Source organism: Vidua chalybeata, chromosome 9, assembly GCF_026979565.1.
Source record: "Vidua chalybeata isolate OUT-0048 chromosome 9, bVidCha1 merged haplotype, whole genome shotgun sequence".
Taxonomy (NCBI): Eukaryota; Metazoa; Chordata; class Aves; order Passeriformes; family Viduidae; genus Vidua; species Vidua chalybeata.
This window is the reverse complement of record NC_071538.1, coordinates 3,338,051-3,364,839: the sequence shown is the minus strand read 5'-3', so window position 1 is coordinate 3,364,839 and position 26,789 is coordinate 3,338,051. Positions and strand designations below refer to the sequence as shown.

General features: G+C 39.7%; 1 protein-coding gene across 17 annotated transcripts in view; it reads left to right on the top strand.

The window, feature by feature from the left end:
* CEP350 (centrosomal protein 350) overlaps positions 1-26,789 on the top strand; it is a 77,100-nt gene that overhangs the window by 2,584 nt on the left and 47,727 nt on the right. For 15 of the 17 annotated variants that reach the window (XR_008432475.1, XR_008432473.1, XR_008432474.1 and 12 more), the window contains exons 2-14: positions 8,684-8,769; positions 10,401-10,444; positions 11,353-11,467; positions 12,106-12,238; positions 13,216-13,832; positions 14,345-14,455; positions 16,878-16,991; positions 20,238-20,381; positions 21,179-21,831; positions 22,178-22,299; positions 23,556-24,607; positions 25,237-25,390; positions 26,546-26,709. Coding sequence is in view for 11 of the 17 variants with exons in the window: in XM_053951159.1 (XP_053807134.1) it covers positions 8,697-8,769; positions 10,401-10,444; positions 11,353-11,467; positions 12,106-12,238; positions 13,216-13,832; positions 14,345-14,455; positions 16,878-16,991; positions 20,238-20,381; positions 21,179-21,831; positions 22,178-22,299; positions 23,556-24,607; positions 25,237-25,390; positions 26,546-26,709 (3,496 nt within the window). In the remaining 6 variants the exon portion in view is untranslated. The remainder of the gene's footprint in view (positions 1-8,683; positions 8,770-10,400; positions 10,445-11,352; positions 11,468-12,105; positions 12,239-13,215; positions 13,833-14,344; positions 14,456-16,877; positions 16,992-20,237; positions 20,382-21,178; positions 21,832-22,177; positions 22,300-23,555; positions 24,608-25,236; positions 25,391-26,545; positions 26,710-26,789) is intronic. The other 2 variants (XM_053951158.1, XM_053951156.1) reach the window with 1 other exon arrangement.

Genomic DNA, 26,789 nt, shown 5'->3' with positions numbered 1-26,789 from the left:
CAGCTGAGGCTGCAGTCCTATTAATGTGCTTCCAGTTAGGTTTGAAATCAAGAGTGTCAGTGCACACAGCACTGGATCTATTCTGTATTACCATCTGTGGGAGGTGAGTGAAGCTGCACAACATAACATGAATGGTGTGTTGTGCCTGATGCTGCTTCTTTCCTCCCAGTTTGCCTGTCCTGGCAGCAATATGATAAAATGAAAGAAAAGTCACCATAAAAGAAAAATTATTAATTTGCTGCCCAGTTAGTGAGTTGAACTGGCTTGAGTTGCAGTCAGGTGAGCATTGCGTCTATGACAGAGTGACATGATTGCTAGAGAAGGTAGCAAGGAGTATTTGGATCCCTTCATCACTGTGGAGCTGCTAAATCTGCTCAACTCCACCTTGAAAACTTACATCAGAGAGCCACCTTTTTATCAATACAGCAGAACTGTTTAACTCTGCTATTAATGTACTTAAACTAATTGATGCTATTCAAATCAATATGAGTGTTAATATAAGATCAGGTGTAGTGATACAGTAATGATAACAGAAGGACTTTGGTAGTTGAGTGCAGAAAGAAAACTTTCCCAGTGCAGTCAATATATTAGGCATGTGGCTGGATTACAACAGAAGTGTAAAATTTATCCATAGATGTAAGTGCTTGGAAGATAGATGTGTATCATTGTGCTAATGATATAATAGGCTTTAATGGACTGCTCCATTGAGAATAAAATTACTTGTATGCCTAAGTCTGAAACCTTTGTCAATATGCTAGAGAAAGAATAGAGCAAATAAATGAACTAATCAATTATACCAGGTCAATTGAAACTTAGTGAATGCTAACAGAAATTCTGGCTGGTTTAGCTTCCTAAGAACACTTCTCACCAATGGCAGAATTTCTCACTAAGTCACATCCATGGCAATGCACCAGGTGGAGTTCTCATACTGAAACAGAAAAAAACTTATAAGGCATGGTGTTGTTTAAACATGAAAAAATATCTTATTGCTACATTTAGCTAGATCAAGAAAAAGTCTTTTAGCAGAGTCCTGGTATCTGCCTTTGTAATGACAGGTCAGAAACAGAGCTGGTGGTCACTGCTCAGCTTGTCATGAGGTTTTTGTGTTCGGGGTGTTTTGACACTTTGTGTTGTTATTGAGACACTTCTTAGATGCTCCTTCTGAATGCACTTCTGAGCAGAGGCATCAAAGGTGATAAAGTGGCATTTGGAACATTTTTCCTGAAGTTTTAATGCACTTTAATCTGCTTTGAAAGAAAACAGTGATCATCCTGCAGTTGAAACAGCAGTAGGTGAAGTTGCTTCTTTGCTCATGGTTCTGTTGAGATGTTGAAAGCTGCTGTTTTTGTCAAAATTGACAGGTCTGGTTCTTGTACCTGGCTGTAAGTTCTAAGAAGACTCCTTCACAATGGAGTGTTCCTTGTGAGATGAGACAGAGCTTGAAGAATTTGAGCATATTCTGCTGAATGGATTTATTATGGGCTGCAAGAATTGAAATCTTCTAATGTGCAGTTTCTGGTAACTAGAGGTGGAACCAGTGAACAAAGTCTTGTTTTGAAGGCTGAGGAAAGAAAATGCAGGAGTACTTTACTGGTTCTAGGAACTGGGGTATTTTCTTCTCTGTCATAAATGCTAAGGTCTTTGAAGTCAAAGAAAATACAGAACTTGTGAATGGATAGGCAAAGCCTTGTGTGCATCTTCTTAATAAATGGATGCATTCTTTGTGTCTTTGTACTCTGATTTCTTCACGAACAATGAATCAAGTTACACTAGCTGTCACAACATTCATTTCAATAGATTTCCTCAGAGTACCTCCTGGCACGTGATGCAGCAGAGGAAAACATTCAATTTCAGTAGAACCACTAATCCCTTTCTAGGGCCACTTTTATTTTTTTATCACTTCTCCATCACTTGTGATGAAGCAGAGACACTTTTGCAAGTTGCCATGTCTTTTCATAGCAAGAGAATGTGGTAAATGTCCATTCTCAGCATACAGTTGGAAAGAATCAGATCCAGAAATGTTTAATTTATAGAGAAATCTGCACTATAGTTTGGATGCTAATTTAGTAGCTGACTTGTGCCAGTGATTTAATCATAGAACTCAGGAAACATATTTGTATTTTCTACTGGGCTTTTTTGACATTTGATGGATGTGTGTTTATAACATTTATCTTCCTGGTTAAAAGCTAGAGGTAGTGACACATGCTTTGAAATGTTTAAGTGCTCTTCTGTCTGCAGGTGTGTGGTGTATCTTGATTGCTCTTTTTTTGTACTGCCTTAGTATCCATAAAGTTTTCTTGTTATCTAGCTTAAGACAGATCAAATTTTATTTAATTTCTTTTACTTATGAAGCTTTTGTTTTGTTTTAATTATTTTCCAAAGTAATTATATTTGGAATGTGAGTTCTTCTGGTATATATACTGCTTGTATTACAAGACAAAATACTGAATATTATCTAAAATTAGCTCACTCAGAGCAGCTAACGTTCATGAGCTCCTTGGACATTGCTGGTGTACACTTGCTTTACAATTCATTTGAAAGCTTATTGTATAAATGAGCACTGGAAGAAGGTGGACAGAGGACCTGCCTCATTGTGCAGTGTCAAGTAGAGAATCTGAAGATGTGGAGCTTTTTGGACAAACATGTCATGCATTCGTTTGTTGTGCCAGAATTTGTCCTCAGTCCTGAGGAAGGTCGGTACATTGCCTGCATCTGATAGTGTTGAAATGCAAAGTTTGCTCAAAATATGCTCTGGCCAAAGAAAGAATATGTCACTCTTGTATCAAAAAACATTTTAAAAGCTCATATACATAACCAAAACAAGTCTTAGAACAATGTATTATGGATATTTTTAACTCTCATTTAAGTGAGATAATGCAATATGGTAAGGACTTGGATTCCAGAAAAACGAGTAGGTTAACATTATTCCAGACTCAAGCATATGATAATAATTTGTATTTTGTGGTATTTGAGAAGACATGGAAAGTGTTTCTGGCATCTTTAAATATAATTTCCATCACTTACAGTGAACTGGCTCAGCAAAGCAATTTGCTCGACTGGGATTGCCTGCGCCTGTCTACCTGGGTCTGTGTCTGCCAGCAGTGCAGAGCTTTAGCTGCACAGACAGGAGCTCCAGAGGGTCTTTTAAGATTCAAAAGTCACCTTTGTATTTATACATGGAAACTTAAAATGTTTTTGCAAACAGGAAAACCCATCCCGAAAACCAATTATTTGTGTCTGCGTTCATTTCCTCCACAGACAAGTGTGCACCGTGTGAGGTGTGGGTGGAGTGGGACACACTGGCCAGGGTGCCCTTGAGCTCCAGTGCTATCTCCACTGGGAAGAAGAAGGTGAATGGTTCTTGTTTTGCCCAGTCCCACTGTTCTCCTCAAGGCAAAAGCAAGAGCAGCTTGACACATTTGCTCCTGGGAAGCAGCAGCCAGAGCAGGACTGAGACTGATCCGACTGTTCACCAGTGTTTCCATCCCTTCTCCTTCTGCTTGCATGGAAGGTGTTGCTTACAGTATGACATAGGTAGAACTAATAAAGCAAAAAGATCAGGCAGAATTCTTTTAGCCTGTACCAGACTCCCAGTTCACTTTGCTTTACCACATAAGCCCATTGACTTTCTGCCTAAATAAGGCAAAGAGAGACCCAGGCATAAAGAACGGAAAAGATGGATTCTTTTATTGGCACTGGTGCATTATTTTTGCTTAAACTGCATGAAATGTTGTCCTTGTGGACAACATTTTGTAGCAAAATCTGCCACTATGTAGATAAAACATTTGAGAATATCCCATAGAAGTCAATGTTACAGAATCACAGAATAATGAGGTTGGAAGAGACCTCTAAGATCATCAAGTCCAACCTATGCCCTGACACCTCAACTAGACTATAGCACCAAGTGCCATGTCCAGTCTTTTTTTAAACACATTCAGAGATGGTGATTCTACCACCTCCCTGGGAAGACAATTCCAGTACTTTATTATTCTTTTGGTGAAGAATTTTTTACTAATATCCAACCTTTGCCTTCCCTGACGTAGCTTAAGACTGTGTCCTCTTGTTCTGTCAGTTGCTGCCCGGTGGAAGAGACCAACCCCACCTGTCTACAGCCTCCCTTCAGGAAGTTGTAGAGAACAATAAGGTCACCTCTGAGCCTCCTCTTCTCCAGGCTGAACAACCCCAGCTCCTTCAAATGTTGCTCATAGGATTTGTGTTCCCAGCCTCTCTCCAGCCTTGTTGCCTCCTCTCGACGTGCTCAAGCATCTCAATGTCCTTCCTAAACTGAGGGCCCAGAACTGGACACAGCACTTAAGATGCGGTCTCACCAGCGCTGAGTACCGGCGGAGAATGACCTGCCTGGTCCTGCTGGTCACACCTAATGCAGGCCAGGATGCCCTTGGCTTTCTTGGCCACCAAGGCAACGTGCTGGCTCATGTTAATAACTTGTTTTATTCCATACTTTTAGCAAACCTTCATATTTTTTTTTTGTGGTATCCCTTTCGTTTAGTATCCCTTGTATTTTTATAAGAAACAAAGTCTTGAGGAATACTGTTCCCTGTGCATACTGTGGTTTTTTTTTCCCATAACCACGAAATGTTAATGAAAACAGCAGTGGGTGATCTCTTGCTCACATTGTCTTCCTTCTCTGAATCTGCACGATTCAGTTTCCTCTCCTGTTTCCTTATTCCAGTGCCATGACTTCTGAGTTTCCTCTGCCCTTTTCTTACCAAGTCTGTGCTACTAAAGAGAAAAAAACCTTACCAAGGGTCTTTGAAAAAACTTCACAATTGGACCAATAAACAAGCTTCTTTTCTTCCTTTTTGCTGCTCTCTATGCCACTTCTTTAAAGTTCATTGCATTTCTCTCACCTTCCTAGCTTTCTCATTCTCTTCCATTTTTATATCCTGCTTACTTCTCTCACAATTTTCTTTCTCTTTTTCCCGGTCTTGATTTTAATCACTTCACATTTTTGTATATGTTTGGTAAGCATATTCCGCTTTCATATCTCCTGCTCTTTTAATAATGCTGTGCTCTTAACTATGTTGACCCCTTGTTTGTTTCAGTGCCATCCTGGGTATGTTTGGTATTAAATGTGTGGGTTTCTCATGTTCCTTTTTTACATGGCAGTGGTTTTCTCTTTGTTCCCATTTCCTCTTTTCCTGTGCTTTCTCGTGCATTTTCTGATCTGTCAGTTCTCTTCAGTGTCTTCTTGTAGGAGCAGTGTTTGTAGAAGAGAGTGGTTGTGAGGTCCTGTATCCATCCCCCCCATCCAGTTTCTTCCAGGAGTTTGGAGTATATTGTTTCCTTTCTTGTTTCCTCTTAGGTCCTCTCTGTAGCAGTTCTGCTGTGCCTTCTCTTGTGTACTGTTTTTTGGGTTTTTTTTGGACGTGAATAAAGAATGAGGTGGGCACTTGATGTGGCATTGAAACATCAGATACACACAATGGTGTTTGTATCTTAATCACTCACCCAAGGAGGGGCTTGGCAAGCCAGCCCTGAATGGACCTGTGTAGGATGTCTGTGTCTCCCAGGGAGCAATCCAATAACCATGAGATTATTTCCGTTGATTTGTGGTCTTCCACCTTTTTTCCAACAATCTTAAGATTCTCAAAGCCTTATCCAGCCTGCAGATAACCTTTTGCCATCAGTGCTGTCTCCTCACAAGTTCTTTGGTATTTCATCTTCTGAGCTCAGTCTCTTTGTTTAAGGTCAGTATTAAATAGAGATGGTGATTTAGTGTAGCAGAACGAGATCTCTTTGAAGCAATAATTTCAGAATGTAGTTTTTATGTATTTTATCAAACGGTTATTCATGGGACTTTGAGACACTTCTGTATTGATGGAAAATGCATTTAAAAATAATTTCAATTTCCTTCATATAATTTTTTGCTTAGTATTAGTCTCTGATCAATAATAATTTCAATGTATTTTAGTGTTTAACTGGTCTATTATTCTGCATGCAAGTCCTATAAACAGACATGGTAACTGTGTCTGATTTATTTATTTATTATTCCCCACTCCTTCCTGTACTCTTGGTAACATTAAAGAATCTTCTCTGTCTGGTTGAACTTTTTTGCAGAGGCAGGATATTGAATTGTACTTTTTTTTTTTATAGAGTCTGCTTATTCATGTCAGCTGTAGCAATAGAGAGAAATTATTTTAGTAATAGATAGGAATTCAAAAGTTTATGGGAATCAACACAATTTATTTGTATGTCAGTTTTGAAAAGCTCATGAATTTCTCCCACCCTTCCAGAGAATTGGGAGAGGGATACCTAAACCCCAAAACCTCAGAGTTATGATTACATCAGGACTGAAAACTACTGCAGTGTTGCCTTCCTGAAACCTTAGACAGCTCCAGAGTGCTTGGTTCTGTCGTGGCTTTTTTTTTTTTTTTTTTAATCAGCAGCAGCCTGAGTTGAGCAAAACTGCTCAGTGAATCTCAGGGGCTGCTCTGAAGCCAGTGAGGGTCAAACTTTACACTTGGAGCTGGTACTGCAGGAGTGCCTTAGAATAAGTACAGCAAGATGCTTTCTGATTTCTTCCCAGCTTGGAGGAGAGCTTTAATGGCCTTTTACTGAGGGGCATTAGAGACTTGTGAAGGAGTTGAGATAGAATTATTGACCACTGGTGATCACCAGCACACACACCTGTGGGAATAACTCAGTGTCTGTTACACTGTGTATAGGCTGCACTGTATAAGGTGCTCTCTGAAGTGTTTCACTGTCTGGATGAGTTCTGTTCAGCTCAGGTAAAGGACTGGCAGTTTTTAGTGTCAGGATGAAAGCTATTAACAAGCAATTTCAGATTGTTTATCTGGTACTTTTCATATAGATTTAAGGAATACATAGAGTGTGTTACAATTCTACATTTGCAGGGCATCCTAAAATAAACAATATATATTTGTACATGTAAAACAAAACTTAATCAGGGACCATAATTGTTCCTTTTCTTATCTATACTAATAATTCTAATGATAAGAATAAATCCCAAGCAATTACATGAAGATGGGTACTTAATCCTTTAATAGATGTTTGCTTGTCCAGAAATTATCCTATGCTAAATTTAGATATTGAGTAGGCTTTGTTACCTATGTGTTTGGGCAAGAAACTGATACTGGTATGATACAGTATTTTCAGCAGCTCTCAAAATCAGTTCTCTGTGGAAAATTCCCTCATTTTTATTAATATTTATTTTCGACATTTCTAGCCCAACAGCTCTATTCTCCAATGATGGAGAGGATCAGCTGGATGATTTGCAGGGCAGGGCAGTGCTGTGATTTACAGCATGAATGATGTGAGGCACAAAGTGCTGTTCTGCATGAATGAGCTCTTCAGCACCTGTCTTAGAAGCAGAATTTTCTAACTACACTTGGCTTAATGCCCATAATTATTGGATACTTAAAAACTAACATACCCACCCTTCCCTTCTAGAATTTCTGAATTTTTGTGTTTCTGTACCTACATATATAAGCTTACATGCCTTTTCCTTACTCTTTCAAACACTTACTTGAACTCATCAAAGAAAGTCACAGCTTAAGGTCTTTTGAAGACCTGTGTTCTTATTATTGATAGTTTTTCCTGGGGCATAAGAGCAGTTTTTTGGGATAACTTACTGCTTTAAATATGGGATATGTGACTGAATGTGAGATCAAACTTTACTGCTGGTCACTGTGAGTATCCTTAAAACTGTATATGATAAAAATCCTAGTCACAAAATATATGGGCAAAAGTCTGTTTCAGTAAGTAGTAGATAGTGTTAATTTTGGTCTGCTTTTACCAGAAGACTGATCTTTATATTTGATTGCCTTTTTTATGTGGCACACAGTGTAGGGAAGTAAGAGCAAAAGAGATTTTCAGTAATTAAAAAATAAGGAAATTACATCTGGGAGTTCATGAAAGAAGAGAGACGAGAATGTGCTTTTTATGACTCCTTCAGAGGTCTAGAACTTCTTGTTGGAATTCTGTCGTCACTTGATTTTTTCTTTCCATAACAGAAGTGTTGTCAGTGTGTTGTGAAGACAGCTCAGTAAGCATGTACTGGGTTATTTTTTTTGGTTTTTTTTTTTTTTCCTTTTCTCCTTTATAAAAACTGGTTTGGTGATAGCAGCTGGGAGTTCACGCTAATTTCAGATTCACTGGGAGTCTTAACTTCAAAGTTCACAGGAAAACAACAGTGGCACCAGCCTCCTGGCTGTAGTGTCCTGCCATGCAGTTCTGCTGTGCCTTTTCCTTTTACAGAGATTGGTGACACATTCATTCTGTCACTGGTGGAGTTGGGTATTTTCCCCAAGCATTTATAGGTTCAAGCCATGTGGTGCTGTCTCTGTTAGGCCTGGGTGGGCAGTATTCCAGTGTGGACTTCCTCAGACTTGCTGCAATACTTGTTACTCTGATCTAAATTGCATCGACTGCTGGGCCTTCTTTTATCAAGTTAATGTTTCTTGATGACAGAGAACAAAATCAAACCCTTCTTTATCCATGGAATTACGTGGTTTCTGCAGGAAGTTGTGACCACATCTGTGATTTCATGCTGATTATCTGACCTTGTTCATGATGAAGGTTTGAAGTCATCAGATGAGGTAGACATTCATCATAATGATCAAGGTTATGTTCTCTTTAGACTAAGATAGATTTGCTTATACTTTATACCTCTTTGATTCTTACATGACTATTTTTTTAGGTAAATTGACACAATGTGGAGCAACAAATCTAATGAGGTGCCTCTGCAAAATCTGAGGCATAACCAAAGCAAGGATTCTACCAGAGGTAAGGGTTTTCTCTGTTCTCCTTCCTTGTTTTGGGAGATATTTTGTCATGAGTTGTTTGAAACTTTGGGGAATTGTTCCAGAAAGCATTCTCCTGCGTCAGTTTGGGAGCTAAGAGCATGTATTCTGTGGCTTCCTTTTTGCAGATAGCAGTTTTGTACTCTGATCTCTGGAATATTTGCTGATCTGCATTAGCAGTTGCCAGCCTGGTATTTGGATGCCAAGATGGCACAGAGACAGATTTTTTTAAAGTGCTGTAGAGGAGGAGCAGAAATTGGGAACTGTTGGCTCCCGAAGGAAGTGAGGAAGAGCCTCTGTGACAGTTGCTCAGTTGCTCAGAGTGGTGAAGACATTTGAATAGCAGCACTGCATCTCCACAGTGTTTGACTTTTACAGCAGTTTTGTCTCCCTTAGTTGGAGAAATCATTTAGCTTTTTACTGTTAGGATTACTCTAATTTAGGAAAGGAGGGAGCAGAGAAATTTAAAAATTACAGTACTTCCCTGAAAAAATCTTTCCTGAAAGGAAGAAAGGTCTCCTGTGTAGAGCAACTGAGTCGCGTGCTAAGCCTGTGGTTTGAGATCGATCATATGATCTCCAGTATGACAAAACTGGGCTCCAGAAGTTGTTTTGAAAGTAGAGAAAGATTATTATTTTATCTGTAAGAGAACATTATTGCTGATTATTTCCTGTGGTATGGTCAGTTTCTTTCTTCTTTCTTGCCTACTTTTTGAAGCTGTAGTGTTCTGTGGACAAGAAGCACCATCTCTAGAAGTCAAAGCAAAGTTGTTTCTGTGCTGCTTCCCTAACCCTTTTCCTTTGTGTTGTTGTATCTTGCCTGAAATGAAATTGGCAGGTTTTTTACTATGAGGAAGAATTATTTTTTTCAACTCTGTTACTATTACTCTCCATGGTTCTGAGATGGATCTCCATGATTCCACGGATGTTGTGTTTTATGAACCATTAGATTTTAAGAACCATTAGAAAACAAAAGAGGGGAACTGAGGAAGTAAATATTTATAGAGGAAAACGCTACTACATCCTCCTGAGCTCAATTGCTTATAGATTAGGTGCTGTTTGTTTAGATGAAAAGGCTTGGGTTAGTACCTCCTGCTTGTTCACAAACATTGTTTCTGTTTTGTTTGTAGGGTGTACAGTTCAGAAAGATTACTGTTCGTAATTCTGCCGTTCGGAGCTTGGGTTTTGAGTAGAGTCTTTCAGTGACCATGTATTCATGCTTAGTTTACTGAAGAAGAAAATGGAAGGGGGGGAAAAAAGGTAGTTAAACTGTAGTATAATAGAAAAATATAAAGTATTTATGTTGGGGTAGATAATCAGCTTCATTTTATCTTCTAAAGATCATCTATTATATGTGGTGGATTTGATTTCAGGTGTCATCATGTATTCAACCTAACTTACTGAACTCATGATATGTTACATTAAATACTTTATAGCTTTGCTAAGGTGAGCCTTGACTGATAACAGTCTTTCACACAGGAGATTTACAGGCAGGAACTGTGTTGTGAAAAAAACTTGATTAGCAAGAGCATGAAAGTAGGTTTGAAGTAACATTTTATTTCATTGTTTTTCACATACTAATTAGAAATTAATTTCTTTGTTTCTACTCGGGAAGATCTAACTGCAGCATGGGCTTCTTTTTCTCAGACTAAGGCTGCTGTAAGTACTTCTTTTTTTACTTTTTTTTTTTTTTCCTTTGGGGTTGTTCAGTTTGTTTTTTTTTGCTCATTTTCAAATCAGTTAGTGGCTACAAAAGCTTTAACCTAAGTATTATTTTACTTAGTGATTGTTTCTTCAGCAAGTTGTGAGTAGCACAAAGCTGTTGGAGTATGTGAATGTTGAACATTATTTTATCTTGAAAAAAGTTTTCTGCACACAAAGAGAAGGTTTTGCCACAGCAAGCTTAATACCTTTTTATTTAACAAAGTGATGATGTCACGTTTTTCTGAAAACCTGGAAAAATAACCTCTCCCCTCCTCACTCAAACCAGTCAGAAACTGAGGCAGCACCAATGTATTTAATAATTTTCCATTCTGAGCACTGGGGTTGCTGTATTTCTGCGGCAATTAACTTAGGTGCATAAGATGATGTAATAGTGTCTAAAACCAAGCAGTTTGGGTTTGCACGGAATTCAGCTCTTTCCCATAGGCATGTCCCTCTTTTTCCTCAGTAGCTGAGCATCAGTGTGGAGTTTTACATGTGGAATTGTACCACGCTCCATTTATAAGGGAGTATTACATAATTTTTTTCCAAATGGAAATTAATATTTTATTCAGGCCAAGCATTAAGTCATTGAATGATATGTTATTAATTTTTTCAAAACAGCCTATTTAAGGGAACAAAACTATGCAACAAAACCTAATTTAGATAATCTTATTAAACAAAACTTAATAGTAGTTTCTGACCATGAGACCATACAGTTTTGCAATGTCAGCCTTGTGAAGTTGCTCTTGCCTGCAATTTGATTCGTCGTGAAAAAGGAAAAATTTGTCATGTTCGGGAGGAAGTAAAAATATAGCTTAAAAACAGAAAGCAGTGTTCTAATTTGCATTATCTTCCAATTCTAGCTACGTCATATAGAGAACAAATTGGAAATAGCTCCCACCAGCACGGCTGTGTTTGATTCAATCATGGATGCCAAGAAGCCCTCTGCTAGTGCCAGCAGGAAGAGCAGCAGGAAGGGTATGTATTATTGAGGAGGGAACGTGTAAGGCAGCATAAAGCCACTGCATTCTGGGAAAGCTTGGGTTCTCCCTGCCCCCAGCTAGTCTCCTGCCTGTGGTCTTTATTCCTGAGACTCTAATTGTCCAGAAGAAATTGACGTTTCCTTCCCTGAGCTTAGGAAGGAGAGTGTTCTGTCTCAGTCTCTTGGTTAGAGGGGGTGACAGGACTTGCCCCACGCTGTGAGTGAGCAGTGATATCCCACTCTGACAGGAAGTTTGCTAAATCTGGTGCTTCTCCTTCTGGTGTCTCCTTCTGACTGAAGGAGAGCATTTGCTTATAGGAAATAATCCCTCATTTTAAATACTAAGAGCATTATGGCAGTGTGCTACTGAAGAGCAGACAGATCGACCTCTAGTGGCAACACAGCCAACTTTGCAGATTTAATTACTTATAATTAATCTTCAAGCATTATTATCTCTCTTTAAGTATGGTCATTTTTTCAAGCACTTACTGCCTTGCTTCTAGATGTTGAAATCAGCTTGTTGAAAGAGAGAGCTGCTCAAGCCCAAGAAAGACTATGTCAATGATTCAGCCCCAGGAGCTTTTTCTTTCTGGAGAGGTAGATACAATAAAGCATTCTTTGTTTTCTGCTTCAGGTTCCCGGTCCTCCAGCCAAAATAAATCAAGCAAGGAGAAGTCCTCACGCAGCCCTCTTCGAGCAACCACTCTGGAAAGCAATGTGAAAAAATGCAGTCGTGTGGAATTTCGTGAGCCATTGGCTTCATACAGGTTAGTACTGGGACAACTGACTATTGAAGAAAAACATGCTAAGATTAGATTCAAGCTAACAGTGGTGTTTTTGACACCTCCTCAAAAATTGGTTTGCTTCCTCCCATCACCTACCCACATGACAGCATGTGTTGTTGGACTTCTTAGTAAATATTGCAAATTTATTTTTTACTCAGTGAATGTGAGTTTAAAGTCAACTGTTTTGAAATGGGGCTGGGTCATCAAGTGGTATGACTGTGGCCTTAGTGACCTGATGGGTTTGATAGGTATTTAGTTTCAGTAATAAGAATCAAAAAGACTGTGCTTTTTCAGCTTTGTTTCATTAGCTCTTCAGCATATGTTCCCAAATGTGTTACCAAGACAGTGTGGAGCAAGAGTAGTACTAGTAGTACTAGAGCTAGTACTAAAGTTACATTCCATTTTTGTGAGTGTGAGAAACTCATATAAGAGCAGCTTCTCATGGAACAAAAGTGATACAGAAGACAGAACAGGCCATAGAACATGATTATTATCCTGACATCGAAGTTTTGGTCTCTTTTTCCACTATTTGAGTCAGCTGTGAGATGGTCCTCCTTGTTGCATGTGAGACTGATTTGGGTCATTTCTGTTAATTGAGTAGCTCATGTACTAATTATGCTTCTCTTAAGTTCTATACTTGTTATTTAAGGCTTTTCTCTTTTAAGTTGAAGGGTGACTTTACTGCTTGGTGATTTTGTAGTCTTCAGCGTTATATGTAGTTCTTTTCAGACAGAGAGTGTAACAAATGAAATTTTGAACAGAAGTCTCTTTCTGTTTCATCAGACTTGTACTATTAAATGTGAGGTGGTCAGACTTTAAAAGAACTTGCCTTTAAAGTGGAGCCAAGGTAGAGGAAGTAATTTATTTAGTTGATGATTTATTTATGTACTGATTGCTGAGTTTGAAGGTCCTACATTTGTATTTCTGACGGTGAATTTTTTCCCCTTCTGTTACATCAGGGATTTATATAGTTCTCTGTCTTACCACAGTTCTAGCCAGCTTGAGGCCAAACAACTGCTGTCTAGTTTGGAGCTGAGTGAAGCAGAAGGGAAGAGTGAGCTCCCAGCCTGTCTGGCACGTGAGCAGGACGAGCGGGATCGGCACAGCAGAAGCTTTGACAGCCCCTTCCCTTCTGCTGCAGATGAGACCGTCGTGAGGTACTTGAATGACCGACCAACAATCAGTGCCTTGCAGAGTAACGAGGCGTTTCCCAGGGTTGCAGCGCTTTCAAGACTGGAAGGAGAAAAAACCAGTGGCTCCAGGGGAGATGAAAGTAGCACTAGAGCTTCTCAGAGTATCACGTCCCAGGACAGTGAACTGAAAGTGTCTTCCTCTTCTGCCACGAGTATTTGCAGTGCTCATAGGCTGGAAATCTTGAAGCAGCGGCAGCACGATGCTAAGTTGGAAAAGCTGAAGGAAAGGATCCGAAAGCAGTGGGAGCATTCTGAGGAGCTCAGTGGCAAAGGGCAGCACTTGGGGTTTGCTGAGCAGCCTGTCGTGGTCACTAACATGGAGAACACGGTGACTCCCAAGGTCAGGAAGGTGACAGCTATGCCTGCTGCTCCATCATACAGAGGTACGGAGGTGCACATCCCCTCCCTGCTGCCTGTACCGGGTGAGAGAGCAGAGCTCAATCCACTGAGCAACGTTTCAAAGCATGGACCTGGCTCATAGCTCTCTTTGGGCAATATGGGGATGCATGGTTTGATCACAGATCACAAGTAAAAAGAAATTCTTGCTAAATTACTGAATTACTTTGAAGTTTTTCCTGTCTCTTCTTAGAATTACTATAAAAAACAGCTCATTGGTGTTTGGGTTGATTGCAATAATTATTTTATGGTCTCAGAGCTTAGTAACATTGTATCGATTGAAAAAACCTTTCACATTTTTAATAATCTTTTCCTCACCCATTCTGCTGTTTTTCAACTGTGAGCAAGTGGCAGACTGATATATTGCTTTCTTCTAATTTAGCATTAGAAACTCACATAGTTACTTTTTTACTTGGCAGTTTCCCATCCCTTCCACTCTGACAAAGCTGTATTTACATTTTATGGAGTTATTTTAAACTATTGAATCGTTTACTTTCAGGTTTCAATCCTACTGAAACAAGGATTCGCACTCCAGATGGAAAGATCTGGCATGCAGATGAGTTTCGTTTTAGTCGGGAGCTTTACAGAGATATTGCACTCCAGTTAAAAGGTGAGCCGCAAGTGGAATTGATTAAGCCACACAACCTTCTCTAAGAGGCAAAGAAATATTTTGTACAAGTCCACAAAGTCATGGAAACAAAAAATTGAAGCAATGAGTGTTAAATATATTGTAATTCTCTCCACGGGAGGAATAATTTACTGAACATTAAAACAACAACAAAATAAGTCCTTCTCCCAGTTCTCTCATTCATATACTTCTAATAAAAAAACAGTACTGAAAAGAATGCCAAGTAAAGGCATTTCTTCGAAACAACAAAAAAGGAAAGTCTCCATTAGAATAACTTTTGTTTAATTTTGTGACTTTTTTATACATGTGTGCATGAATGAATACAATTTCCTGGTTAAAAGGACAAAACCCACTTTTGGTTTCTGTTTTCAAATGTACTGCTCCAAAACACAATCTTTATTCATCTTTCACTCTCAAAAACTGCAGTACCATTGGCAGCTCTTTTCTCTGGCTGAGCTGGAGTAGTATGCCCAAGTGTGCTTTTTTAATTTGCTAGGCTGGTTACAGTGAAGTGCTGTAAGCTTGAATTGCCTCTGACTGACTGAGTTGGGGGAAGGGGAAGAGATCAGGTGAATAAAATGCAAGGGAATGGAAAATAAAAACCCCAGAGAACCTCTATTTTTGCACTAAGAGCTTACTTATTAAGAATAACTTTTCTCTTTGCTCAAAACATTTAAGACTGAAGGAAAATGCATTGAGATATAAATCTGTAGGTATCTGTGTAGTAATAAACCAATTTGTCTTTTTTCCTTGTACAACTCGATAAGTTACTGAGGACTTTGTATGGAATCACTCATTAAAAATAGTTCAGAAAGAAGAGATGCTCCTTTTCAATAAAATTTTGAAAATACGCTGTTCAGATCAGTCTGTGAAATTAATGCCAAATTTCCACAGACTTTTAATCTACACTAGCGCTTTTTTTTTTTTTTTGGAAAGCATAACAAGCTGTTTATAGAAATTATTTTTTTTTTAAAGCTTTGTTGAAGACATCCAATTAAAAGGCATTTGGATCATGTGTCCAGTGCCTACAAAAGGAAGAAGCTGTGTGGGTTGATCCACACTTCTGTCCTGATGCCATGTGTAGAGCAGCTGTTGTGGAACGTGTCTCCTTTCTGAGCTGAAAAGATTATACTGAATGGCTGATTGCTAGTAAACAAATGCTGGTGCTGCATATAATATATACTGTAAATATATTTTTAGGTTGTCAGATTATCTATCCATGTGTTACTTCTATATTAAATTTACACCATGTGGTGTTTTGGGTGTGTACAGTCAGTTGTATCAGAACTGTTCTTTGCTCTCTAGTGCTGAAATAATCTGTTATATCTTTAATATCTACAGCAGCACTGTTCTTTCCAACAAAAAGATTTTTATGTATGAACATAGACCATACAGGATGTCTTCATATAGCAGTTGGGCTAAAGGATATTGTATGTACCCCAGGTTTCCAGTAATTTTGTCTTAAAGATGTTCGGGATATGCCATACTAGAACAAAATTACTGTAATAGAAGTAGAGTGGGAAGCAGCCTGTATTTTCTTGGAGTCAGGAAAGGGCTGTTTGTTGCTAAAAGAGGTGATGAGGATGTTAACTTTCTGCAAATGCAATCACTGAGGCTTCTGGTATCAGTGCATTGATTGTCTTACCTGCTCTTGTTGTCAGCCTTAAAGGCAGCTAGAAAATTTCTAAGGAAAGGGTGCTAAGGTGAGAAAGACCCCAAAAATTCCATTCCTACATCTTTGAAATATAATCTGTTCTGCCTCTGATGCTTCCTATGGACATCCATCAGAGAGTGGATTCACATGAAATTAGGGGCTGTAAATGTTTGCATTGGCATCTAAATAAAGCTTCAATCTATTCATAGAGGGGGTTGCATCTTCATTGTTTGAGGTTGTCTGATCCCATTCTTTAGAGTGGAGGAACCAGAAAACAGTGGTAACAGTGGCCACATGGTTCCTGATGTGCTGAATGTGCTGTCATGCATTAATATGCAAGCAGCAGCCCTTGTGTTCAGGAACTACATGTCCCTGTGGAACATTAGAGCAGTAAAATGTAGTATCTGTAGCAGAAGAGAACCAACAGTTGTTTAAGATAAACAGTTGTTCATATTAAATTGCCAACATTTCTTTTAAAATTGAAAATTAACTTTGTAAATATTTGTTATGGCCCTGCTGTGGCTTCACTGCCTTCCAGGGCATAGGTAAACAGACCTTGATTCAAAATTCCCATGCTGTGAGGATTTTAAAGTGCTGGACTGGAAGTCATTGATCTGGGTGTATAATCTGGGAAAGGCAGTGAATTCTATTGTGTTTCTCTGAGTTCTGGTTTTTCAAATGCTGAAGCAAGCTTGTTATTCTATGTTCTCCCCTGTGGGATATCACTTAACAGCTTTTGTTTGTTTTTAGAGGATTCAACAGTGAAAGGAAAATCTAGTGAGAGAAACAAAGAGAAGAAAGCTACAAGACCAGTGCGGAAAGTGCAAAAACTGACACGATTGTCAAGTCCAGAGTCCAAACAAGGTGACTGTTTCTACCGTAGAGGGAGGATTGTTACATGTCCTTCAGAGATGAGTTTTGTCTCAAGAAAGAAAAATAAAAGTGTATTGCTTTAAAAGCCTTCTTAGATTGTGCTGTTGTAGTGAGATTGTGCACTGTGCTACATGGGGAGTTGTGTACGATTTTGTTGTTGGTTGGTGGCTGTGTGCGCTTTTTTTGTGGTTTAATTTTTTGCCTTTCCATTTGCTGTGTGCACCTTGATGAAACTGCTGTGGAATGTGAGTTTCTTGCGGTGAGAGGTATCCTTAGGTATCTGTCAGGGTAATGTAGACAAAAAGAAGCAGTAGCTCTGCCCTGGATCCTATTTCTGTTTGGGCTCTGATGAAGCTGGTCAAAGCCTGACCCATGGCTCAATCAGCATTGCTGAGACATGGTATTAAAATCAGTGCCAGTGGGATTTGCTGAGTTGCTTTCCCATCAGATGAGGAGGGGCTGCAGTCAAAGGCGTTCTCTTGGATGATTTCTCAGTGGGGAAGCAGAAAACAGGACGCTCCTGGCTTTTCTCTGGTTGTGTTCTTCCACATTTCAAGTTGTTGCTATTCTGCACCCTCAGTTCTGGCTTAACCCACTCTTGGCTTTTTCAGTTAGTGGAAGAATGTAAACACACATTCCCTGACTAGTCTTCCAAATCTTAGTGTTTTTAAAGAAATGTTTATTTCTTTTACCAACTGATAACTTTTTCCCCCATTGTTGTCTGACAATTCCAGTGATTATTAAATACAATTTAATTATTTAGAGAAGATGATGCAGGCAGGTTTCTCTAGAAGAAAATAAAATTAAACACATGTGGAATTCTGACACTGCTTCTTAGTTTTTCAGTAGTGTGAATCTTTGATATTGCCAGATATGCTTTGTATTTGGTTTTAGTTTTCATACAAAGTGAGTAGCTACAGCTGCAATCACACACAGAGCAATTTATTTTTTTAAATATATGCAAGTTTAGGCACCCTTTGACCCTCTCTTAAGGTTTTCTATTTTTCCTTATATACAGTGACCCATAATCTGTAAACATTTTGAAGAAAAAAAAAGCAGCTTTAAAAATTACTACAAAGGATTTTTAGAGAGTGAATATGTGCTTCTGCATGCTGTAAATCCTGCTTGTGAATATTTTGTGGTAAGGAATACTAATACTTGAAGTGATAAGCATAGGTTTGCTCCCTCCTGTGCTGATTAATCCTTAGTTAAGGAATTACACTCAGCTGTCTTATATATTTATGACAGTTCCAAGTGAGGGAGGAGCTCAGTGCACAGGACAAGCCCAGCAATCCCACCCTGTGCCTGAGAGTGTTGTCCAAACCCTTCTTGAGCTCCATCAGTCTTGGGACTGTGACCGGTTCCCCGGGGAGCCTGTTCAGTGCCCAAACACCCTCTGGATGAAGAATCTTTTCCTCATAGCCAGCCTAACCCTCCCCTGACACAACCTCAGGCCATTCCGTCAGGGTCTGTCACTGGTTACCATGCAGAGGAGATCAGTGCTCACTCCTCTGCTTTCCCTTGGGAGGAAGTTCTCTCTGCCTCAAGGGAGTCAACAGCTCTAAGCTCCAGCCCCTCCCTTATATATAAAGCCACCCCCTGTTATAATGAATTAAATCTATGCAAACTGATGGCCTGAAATCCCTGGAAGACAAGAACCAGCTCTAAGTGACATGTCAATGCTAGTCCATCCTCCTCCAGTCATTGCAGTAAGAAACTGCTTACCATGGCCAAGTCTATTAATAGCCATGGCTCGTGTTCTGCCCCATTGGCGTGTTTTAGTTAAACAACTGACTTGAGATGGAAGATGACACTTTACACTGGCTCTTTAAACACACACAGAACTAATGTGAGAACAGTGAGCTCTGCAGGAGAACCCCTTTGGCTGATACCTCTGTTTCAGAGAGGCTTGTAGTGACATGCTTCAAGTGACAGCTCTTTTATAAAATACTTGGATAATTTACAATGCATGCAAGGAGTTCTGCTAGCAAAGGGTTGAGTAGTGGGCTGCAGACTTCTAGGTTAAAATAACAACAAGAAAGGGGGTGGGAAACTGAGGACTGGGATTGCCAAAACAATTATTCTGCTGTGCTGGATTTCATTTTTACATTGTTGGTCTCCTGTCTTCAAAGTGCTGTTGGGCTCAGTACAGTACCTTTTTTGTTTGGTTGTGGTGATCTCATGCTGCAGTGGCTGGGTTTCTTTAGGCAGAGCCCTTGGAGGTAGAGCCTGAAATGGAATTATTAAAAGTCAACTGCAAATTATATATTCAAGTTAGGTACTTTTCTGGAAATTAAATACCCTTGAAAGATCTGATTAATTTACAGACCATTAATTATCTGAGTTACCTAATTAAATTTTCTTTTTTATGCTGTGTTTTTCTCCAAAGTGCCTTTAAGGTCATTATTTAAAAAAAAAAAAAATAGTATTGGAAGTTAGTGTGTTGAAAGGGAGTTGAATAAACCTATTGTTTAATCTACCCAATATTAGGTAAAGAAGCCACCATAACCAATTTTTATAATTTAATTATATGTTGGATGATAAAATAATCCTAGAATATTTTGATTGGGTTTCTGTCGCCTGCAAGGTATTTTGTCCTTGAATTAAATATCAACTAATAGGGTTTATTCTTAACTGTTTTCAGTACTGGAACAGAAGTCCCAGCTAATGGACAGTGAGTTAGCATTGGTGTGAAACATCTGCTGCTTGATATTTTTAACCTCCTCACAAAACATATCTCACCAATTAATTATCTGTAAAAGCCTTTCAAGTAATTTTGGGTTTTTTTCCTAGAGTTTTAGCTAATACTATTTTGATAGGAATGTTAAGGTGGTTTTATATCTCACCTTTATTTTTGTTCCTCCTATTACAACAATTTAGTTACTTTTATGTTTTTATTATTTTCCATATTTGAGTGGTGGTGAACAGCTCTAGAAATACTACCCCTGTCCCTAGTAAAGCTTGTTTGTATATTTTAGACCTGCATAACCTGTTCTCCTTTTTCAAATCAGTTTTTGTAGGGCTTTCATGTGCTGCAGTGTGTTTTGGGTGTTACACTGGGACATCAGTGTTCTGGCTGTGTGTGCAACTGCAGCCATACCAGTAATGCAGAATTAAATGGTACAGAAATGATGAATGGCTGTGATGAAAGGAATGAATGATGATGAAAGGATACTTCTTTTTGATACCGTGGCAAATCCTCTAGAGCTTGACTTTTATTTATTCTTTATTTTGAAGGTGGAAACTATGTGATAAGTGCATCCTCCTGGCGGGAGGGACAAAAGCTAGTAAAAAAGATCCTGGGTCCAGCTCCCAGAATAGAGCAGGACAGAAGAGCTGTATCCAGTGACAGAACAGGCCGAGAGAGAGCTGCCAAGTCTGGTAAGTTGTTCTTTTATCACTGGACATACTTTATTTTACTTTATTATATAACACTGCATGTCTGCAGACTAGAGCAGATTTCTGAGATAGAATGTTCTGAGATAGGAGTTTCTTACCGAAATTGCTTCTATTTTTAACCTGGAATTTGAGGAAGGTGGGGGGAAATTTTGCTCACAACCATGGCTGGAATGCATAACCTCTTTTTCTGAGTGCACTATGGACTTTTTTTGGTGTCATGGTCCCTGCACATGGGACTTGGGGAGTGATACATGCTGCAAGGGTGCTTGGGATATCTGGAAAAGATGAGATATAGGCTGCAACCAAAAAAACTGGACCACCTGCAATCTGTCTTTGTCTCTTGAAGCCAGTGGGGAAAGGACTGGCTAGCAGTGGTCCACAGGCCAGATGAATTTTGCAAGTGTGCTGTGCATAATCTATAAGCTGTGATTGAGTATCCCACTTTAACAGGAACTGTGGTTCTTCCAGATGCAGTATAATGTCATCCATATGCATAATAAATATTCCTCCACCAGCCTTTCTCAGAATTTATCCAGAACCTCAGACAGGACAAATAAGGCATGCTGGGAACTGCTGTGCTTCTTACGTCTGTGAGGTGGTGAGGCTGGTACGAGTAGAAAGGGTGTGGGCTCAGTCTGAGCCCACATTCCGATTGTGACACCAGATGAAGCAAAAACCTATTTACAGTGAGATCTGCATTCCTCCCTCATCCTTCTTTTTGCAGCTGTTTCCCAAATTTGATTGTTACCTGACATATTTGACCTCTCATTCTTTATCAGGCTGCATTGGAAGGACAGGGTCTGATTCTAGATTGGATGTTACCCGTAAAAGCTCTTCAAGAAGTTCCGAAAGGTCAAGAAGTAAAGTACGGTCTGAGACCAATCTGAGAAAACTGGAAGCTGCTCTTCCAGGTGATAACCAAGAAGATCATGCCTCTGTAAACAAAGATTTCCTGCCTGTGGAGATACGTGGAATTCTTGATGACCTGCAGTTGGATTCCATGAGTACAAAGCAAGAGACAGATGTGGAAAAGCAGAATCAAAAATCTGTTTTGCCTACTCAAAATATGAGGAGCCACAGTCCAACCAAAAGGAAACCGGACAAGGTAGCGGCCAGTGAGGAGCCTCAGGTGATCTCTAAGAAACGCCACTATGACAGTGATGAAGTTCGTCAGTACATCATCAGGCAGCAGGAGGAGAGGAAGAAGAAGCAGAATGAAGAGAAGAAAGCACAAAAGGAGGCAACAGAACAGAAGAACAAAAGGCTCCAAGAGCTCTACAGAAAGCAGAAGGAGGCTGTTACTAAAGTGAAGAATGTGCCTCCCCCTGAGCCTTCAGCAGCCAAACGGTTACAGGAAACCTATTCCAAACTCTTGCTGGAACGAACACTTCTAGAAGAGCCACCTCAGCTGCCTACAGTGCAGGAAACACAGGTACAGCTGATTCACTAACTTAATGTCTTGCAGTTGTTTGCAGGAATAGGAGCTCGTATGTTTAGGGAGGTTGTGGCTTGTGCTGTTCTGGTGGTTATTGGTTAAGAAAAAAGAACAGATCAAAATGTAGCTTTCCTTAAACATAGTGATTTCAATGTACAGCCTCTTTGCTAGTGGCTGCTTTTTGGCCCTGCAAGGCCTACTAGAAAGTTAACTGAAAATCATCTTTCTATTTTAGAGAGAAGCTGAATTCTGGTTATTAGCCTTTTCAATTGCAATGAGGCAAGAGCTCCTAAACTCTGACACACTTTTGAAAATGCATTTTTCTGGTTATCTTCATCTCTAGCCCAGACCTGGTTATCAACCATCTGGTGAATCTGACAAAGAAAACAAGGCTCAAGAGCGTCCTCCGAGTGCATCTTCCAGCAGTGACATGTCCCTTTCAGAACCACAGCTGCCGCTGCTGAGGTGAGCAGATGGGGCCTTGGGGGAGAGAGGAAACTGCTCCTGCTTTCATCTCTGAGAGGAGAAAATAGCCTTGCCTCTTGAGTTCTTGTTCCAGTGAGAGTAATTGTCTTTAGGTCAATTACAGCATTTTCCTCGCAGTAAAGAGGAAGTTGATGCAGGAAACTATATGAAAATTTTGGCTATGGCTGATTTGTGAGTGGTTGCTGGTAAAATTTTATTGACATCAGTGGGATGTGTATTTCATATTGGGACACTCTTATTTCCTCTGCCATTGCCATTGGGCAAGAGAAGCTGATGGTATGAATGTATTTGTTGTTTTTTCTTACTTGATTTGCTCAGTGTTGCTTTTGATCTATTGTTTCGGATTCAGCCATTAGTTACTCTCTATGAAGTACCAAACACCTCTGCTTCTGCTTGAAACTAGCCTTTCCCTATTTCTTTTCATGCAGCTTTCCCAGTTTTGAGTTCTTCAGTGTATTATCAAAGTTTTCTTACTGCAAGTCAAGGTGCCTGACCAAACGCTTAGATGTAAGGAGCTAAAAATCCTGAAGTTTCTTGGATATCCTTAATATCCCTCTTCTGCAAGTGTCTTCATTTTTAACTACATCATGAATGTCTGCTTCTTAAATGTACACTTGCTTCAGTATCTGTACTCTGACTTAGTAAGTGCAATGAGACCTTTTTCCCTTCTGGAAAAGTTCAAGGAAGCTCACTGGGAATGCCGTGTACTACCCTGCGTAGAATGAAAAGCTAAACTGTATGGTAAATACTGTTAGTGTAACATCATAAAGAAAAAATGTAATTGCTAATAGTAGAGGAGAGATGAGACTCACAGGACTGCATAAGGTATTCAGAGACCCTCATAGTAATCAGAGAAGAAGTTTTTGGGGGGACTTGCAAGGTGTTCTGGTGTTCTAGACATGGGCAGGTGATAAGGAAAAGAAAAAAATTTCTCCCTTTTGAAGTCAGGAAGTTTTTGGAAAAGACTTACTGCTGACAGTGAAAAACCTCAGCTTGTTCCAGCCCTAAATCAAAGAGTACACATCAATGGCATTTCAGATTTGGGAGATGCTGTGTTGTTTGGTTTGTTGTTTTTTTTACTAAATAACATTGTGTTTACTGTCCCATTCCCCCCTGCCCCTCTGATTCCACTAAAAAGTATTTTGTCCTGAAATTAAATCTGTGGCAACAATCCTTTAATCTAATACATCGATACTTATGTAAATCATCAACATAAATGTTGACTTTCATTTCAGGAGCGATCTGATGGAGCCTCCATGGGTACAGCCAGACAGGTTGAGTCCAAGAGTTCAGCTCCCCCACCCACAAGCTCTCTTGGGCTCAGGTGGAGGCCCTTGTTCCCAGCACTGGAGTCTGGAGCAGATGGACCTTCTGTCAAAGGAGTGTGATGCGATGTTGGCAGGCAGGAGGAGCCATTCTGCCCCTGTGGGGTCCCTGATGCCTCAGTTGTACCTGAATTCATCTGCTGCACAGGAAAACCTCATAGTAAAACCTTCTGCCAGCCAGTATAAGAGCAAATTAGATCGCCTTGAAGCTTTGAAAGCTACAGCTGCTTCCCTTTCTAGCAGGATTGAAACTGAAGCCAAAAAGTTGGCTGGCGCTGGTATCAACTATGGTACCATGTGGAACTTAGAATTTATGCAGGAAAACCAGGATGAGGGACGGTGGGCAAAGGCTGTGAGTCCTCCTGTGAGGGAGGAAAATGAAAATACTTTTTCAGCCAGAATTCAAAGGATGTTGGATGCCTGCGTGTCTCATACAGCCTTTGATGACAGCCTTCCTGGGGTAGGCAACCTTAGTGAGTTTAAAAAGCTCCCTGAGACCATCAGACCTCTTACTGATGTAATCAGCCTTGGACTGAGGTCTCCTGCTGCTAACATGCATGAAGGGATCCTGGGACATTTGTCCAAGAGGCAGATGGACTCCCCAGGGCGTGAGAACCAGGCATATCCTCTGAGCAAAGCCGTTACTCCTCACGAGTCCAGCATTGACTCCATCAGTGAAGGGCCTCTCCTGAGTGATGAAAACCTCTCAGAAGAGGAAGGAGGCCAGCACAAGCAGCTGCCACTGAAGATGTTGGAGACATTAAAAGAGAAGGATTTTTGCATTCGGGAGAGAAATGCTTTTGAGCCCATAAAGGAGTTTCAGAAAGCAGCTGAGAGGTACTCCCCACTTTTCACTCAGACAAGTGACACACACAGCAAGGGGCCTTGGGAGGAACTGGCAAAGGGAAGTCCCCACAGTGTCATCAACATCTTTGCAAAGAATTACCAACTTCATGGAAAAGGTAAAAATGGAAGCATTTCTCAAAGCTCTTGTGAATTGCTATTTTCCCAGTCCTACTGCTCCATGCAGTTCATACTTCACAGTTAAGGAATGTGCTTTCAGAGGTCTCAAATATGAATCTGTGTAAATCATGATTTACAACTGTCTCATGCAGGATGCTTTATTTCATTTTTTGTACAAATTTATTCCTCTTTTTATGAGTACTTTGTCTCTGGCCTGGAACTCATGATTCTGAGGAGGAATGTTTTCTGAGAAGTTGATTTCTGTCTTGTGTTTTTTCTCAGTTCTTTTTACCTTCATATTATTTTCTTTAAAGATGATTGCATGAAATTTTCTGCAGATGACTCTACTCTAAAGCACTGTGCTCTTCAAGAATATTTTGGTTAGTGTATGTTAATGAAGTAAAGAATTTGATAATTTACAAAAAGAGGAAGACTGTGCTTGTTATGTTGTGTTAAAACTGCCATGGAACATCTGTACTGCCGTTCTCCCGATGATTTTTTGTTTGAAAGGAAGTCATTGTAACTCATGGTTGTGAGGATTTTAATTTCTATTACCTATATGATGTATTGTATTTGTTATATAATTTGTTATAATTTTTGTTCTCTCCCCTCTCTCTCCACACCTCAGTGTTTGAAGAAAGGCTGAACAGAGGCTCTGCCCTTCTGCGCCCTTTGCTCCCTGCCATGAGCCCGCCAGAGAGCGTGGCTTCTTATGAGGATGACTTTGCCTCATCACAGGGAAGCAGCACTTTAACAGACAAAAAGATTTCATGTGATCTCAGGTAACTGTGTTAGACTTCCTAGAAGAATAAAAACACAGTATTCAAAAGAAAATAGTTAATACAAGGTTTGTTTCATAATACGCTGGATATCTTTTCTGCTGTGCTGTACTATACTAGTCAAAGTGATGAAGTACTTTCTTAGGACCTTGCAGTTAATAGAGCAGCCAACATAATGAAGGTGGAGTCCAGTATTCTTGTTCCCTGTCTAAGTTTTGCTGTTCTTTAGCCTGGACAGGTAGCTTTAGAGAAGATTTTTATCCTTTGTAGCCTGGTGAAAACTAGTTCTCTGACTTGTGTGGCTGCAGTAATGCTCAGTTGGGTAGTCTTGTAATTCAGAAAAAACAGAAAAGCTATTTTAAGTCTGAAAATGCCTTCAGTACTTCAAAACTTTGTGGTAAATCTGTAATTGCTTTCAGTAAGCTTTTGTTAGTGCTTACTTAATAATGAATGCATAAACTGTCTGTAAGGATTTGTAAAAGCTTTTGTTCAGATTAAAATTTGAAGACTGTCGATCCTAGACTCTCCATGTATACTACATGGCTTCCTGAATTTTCCAAGAGCCTCTTTCTTGTAATCAGCTATATTTAAATCTTTTGGGCACCTTGGGGGAGGCCACAAGTGTGTTTGTACCAGTGATACTTCAGATGAAAAGAAGTTAAATGGCACTTTGCACACTGAAAATTATTCTTTCTGATTAAAACTTCTTTCTTCTGCTGGTATTATTTAGTGTATGATGCATTGGCGTCTCTTTTTTGCAAGTCTTTTGTGAACCTTTACTGAAAATTGCTCGTATTTCTGGCAGTTGATATCTGCATGCCCAGAGATTATCTGAAATGCAGTCACATTTTGAGTCATTCTTATGTTGTTCAGGTATGGAGTCAAATAGCTCTTTAGAGTTAAAATTGGAGAGCACAGTTGTTACCGATTTTTAGTCTTTCATATTATAGGAAGCATGTTTCAGTATATTCAATATCATATCAAACTTCCCAATGCCTTAGCTGCCATAGCTTTTAATCTCAAAACCAATGCTTTTCTAGATGGGTTGATTAGTGCAGTTTAGTCATCTGTCTCTAATTCAAAGTGTGATAGCTTCCTTGTTCACAGCGTAACTGAAAGCTGGAAGTCCTGAATCACCATCAATGTGCTCTTTTCTAGTGTTGGTGGCAGCAGTAATTCAAGCATTCAGGAAGAAATTCCCAGTAGGAAGTCTCCCCTTGAGCCTCGGTCTGTGGAGCTTGGTTCTCAGCACTCGTCAGGACCCCGGTCTGCAGCATCTTCCCGCTCATCTGCTTCCTCCAAAAAGAGAGGGAAAAAGGAAAGTAAGTTCAATACTTGGCTGTGGAGGATCCTTTTTTATTAAGGCTTTTCTTGTTAGGAAAATTGCAGTACTATGTATCTA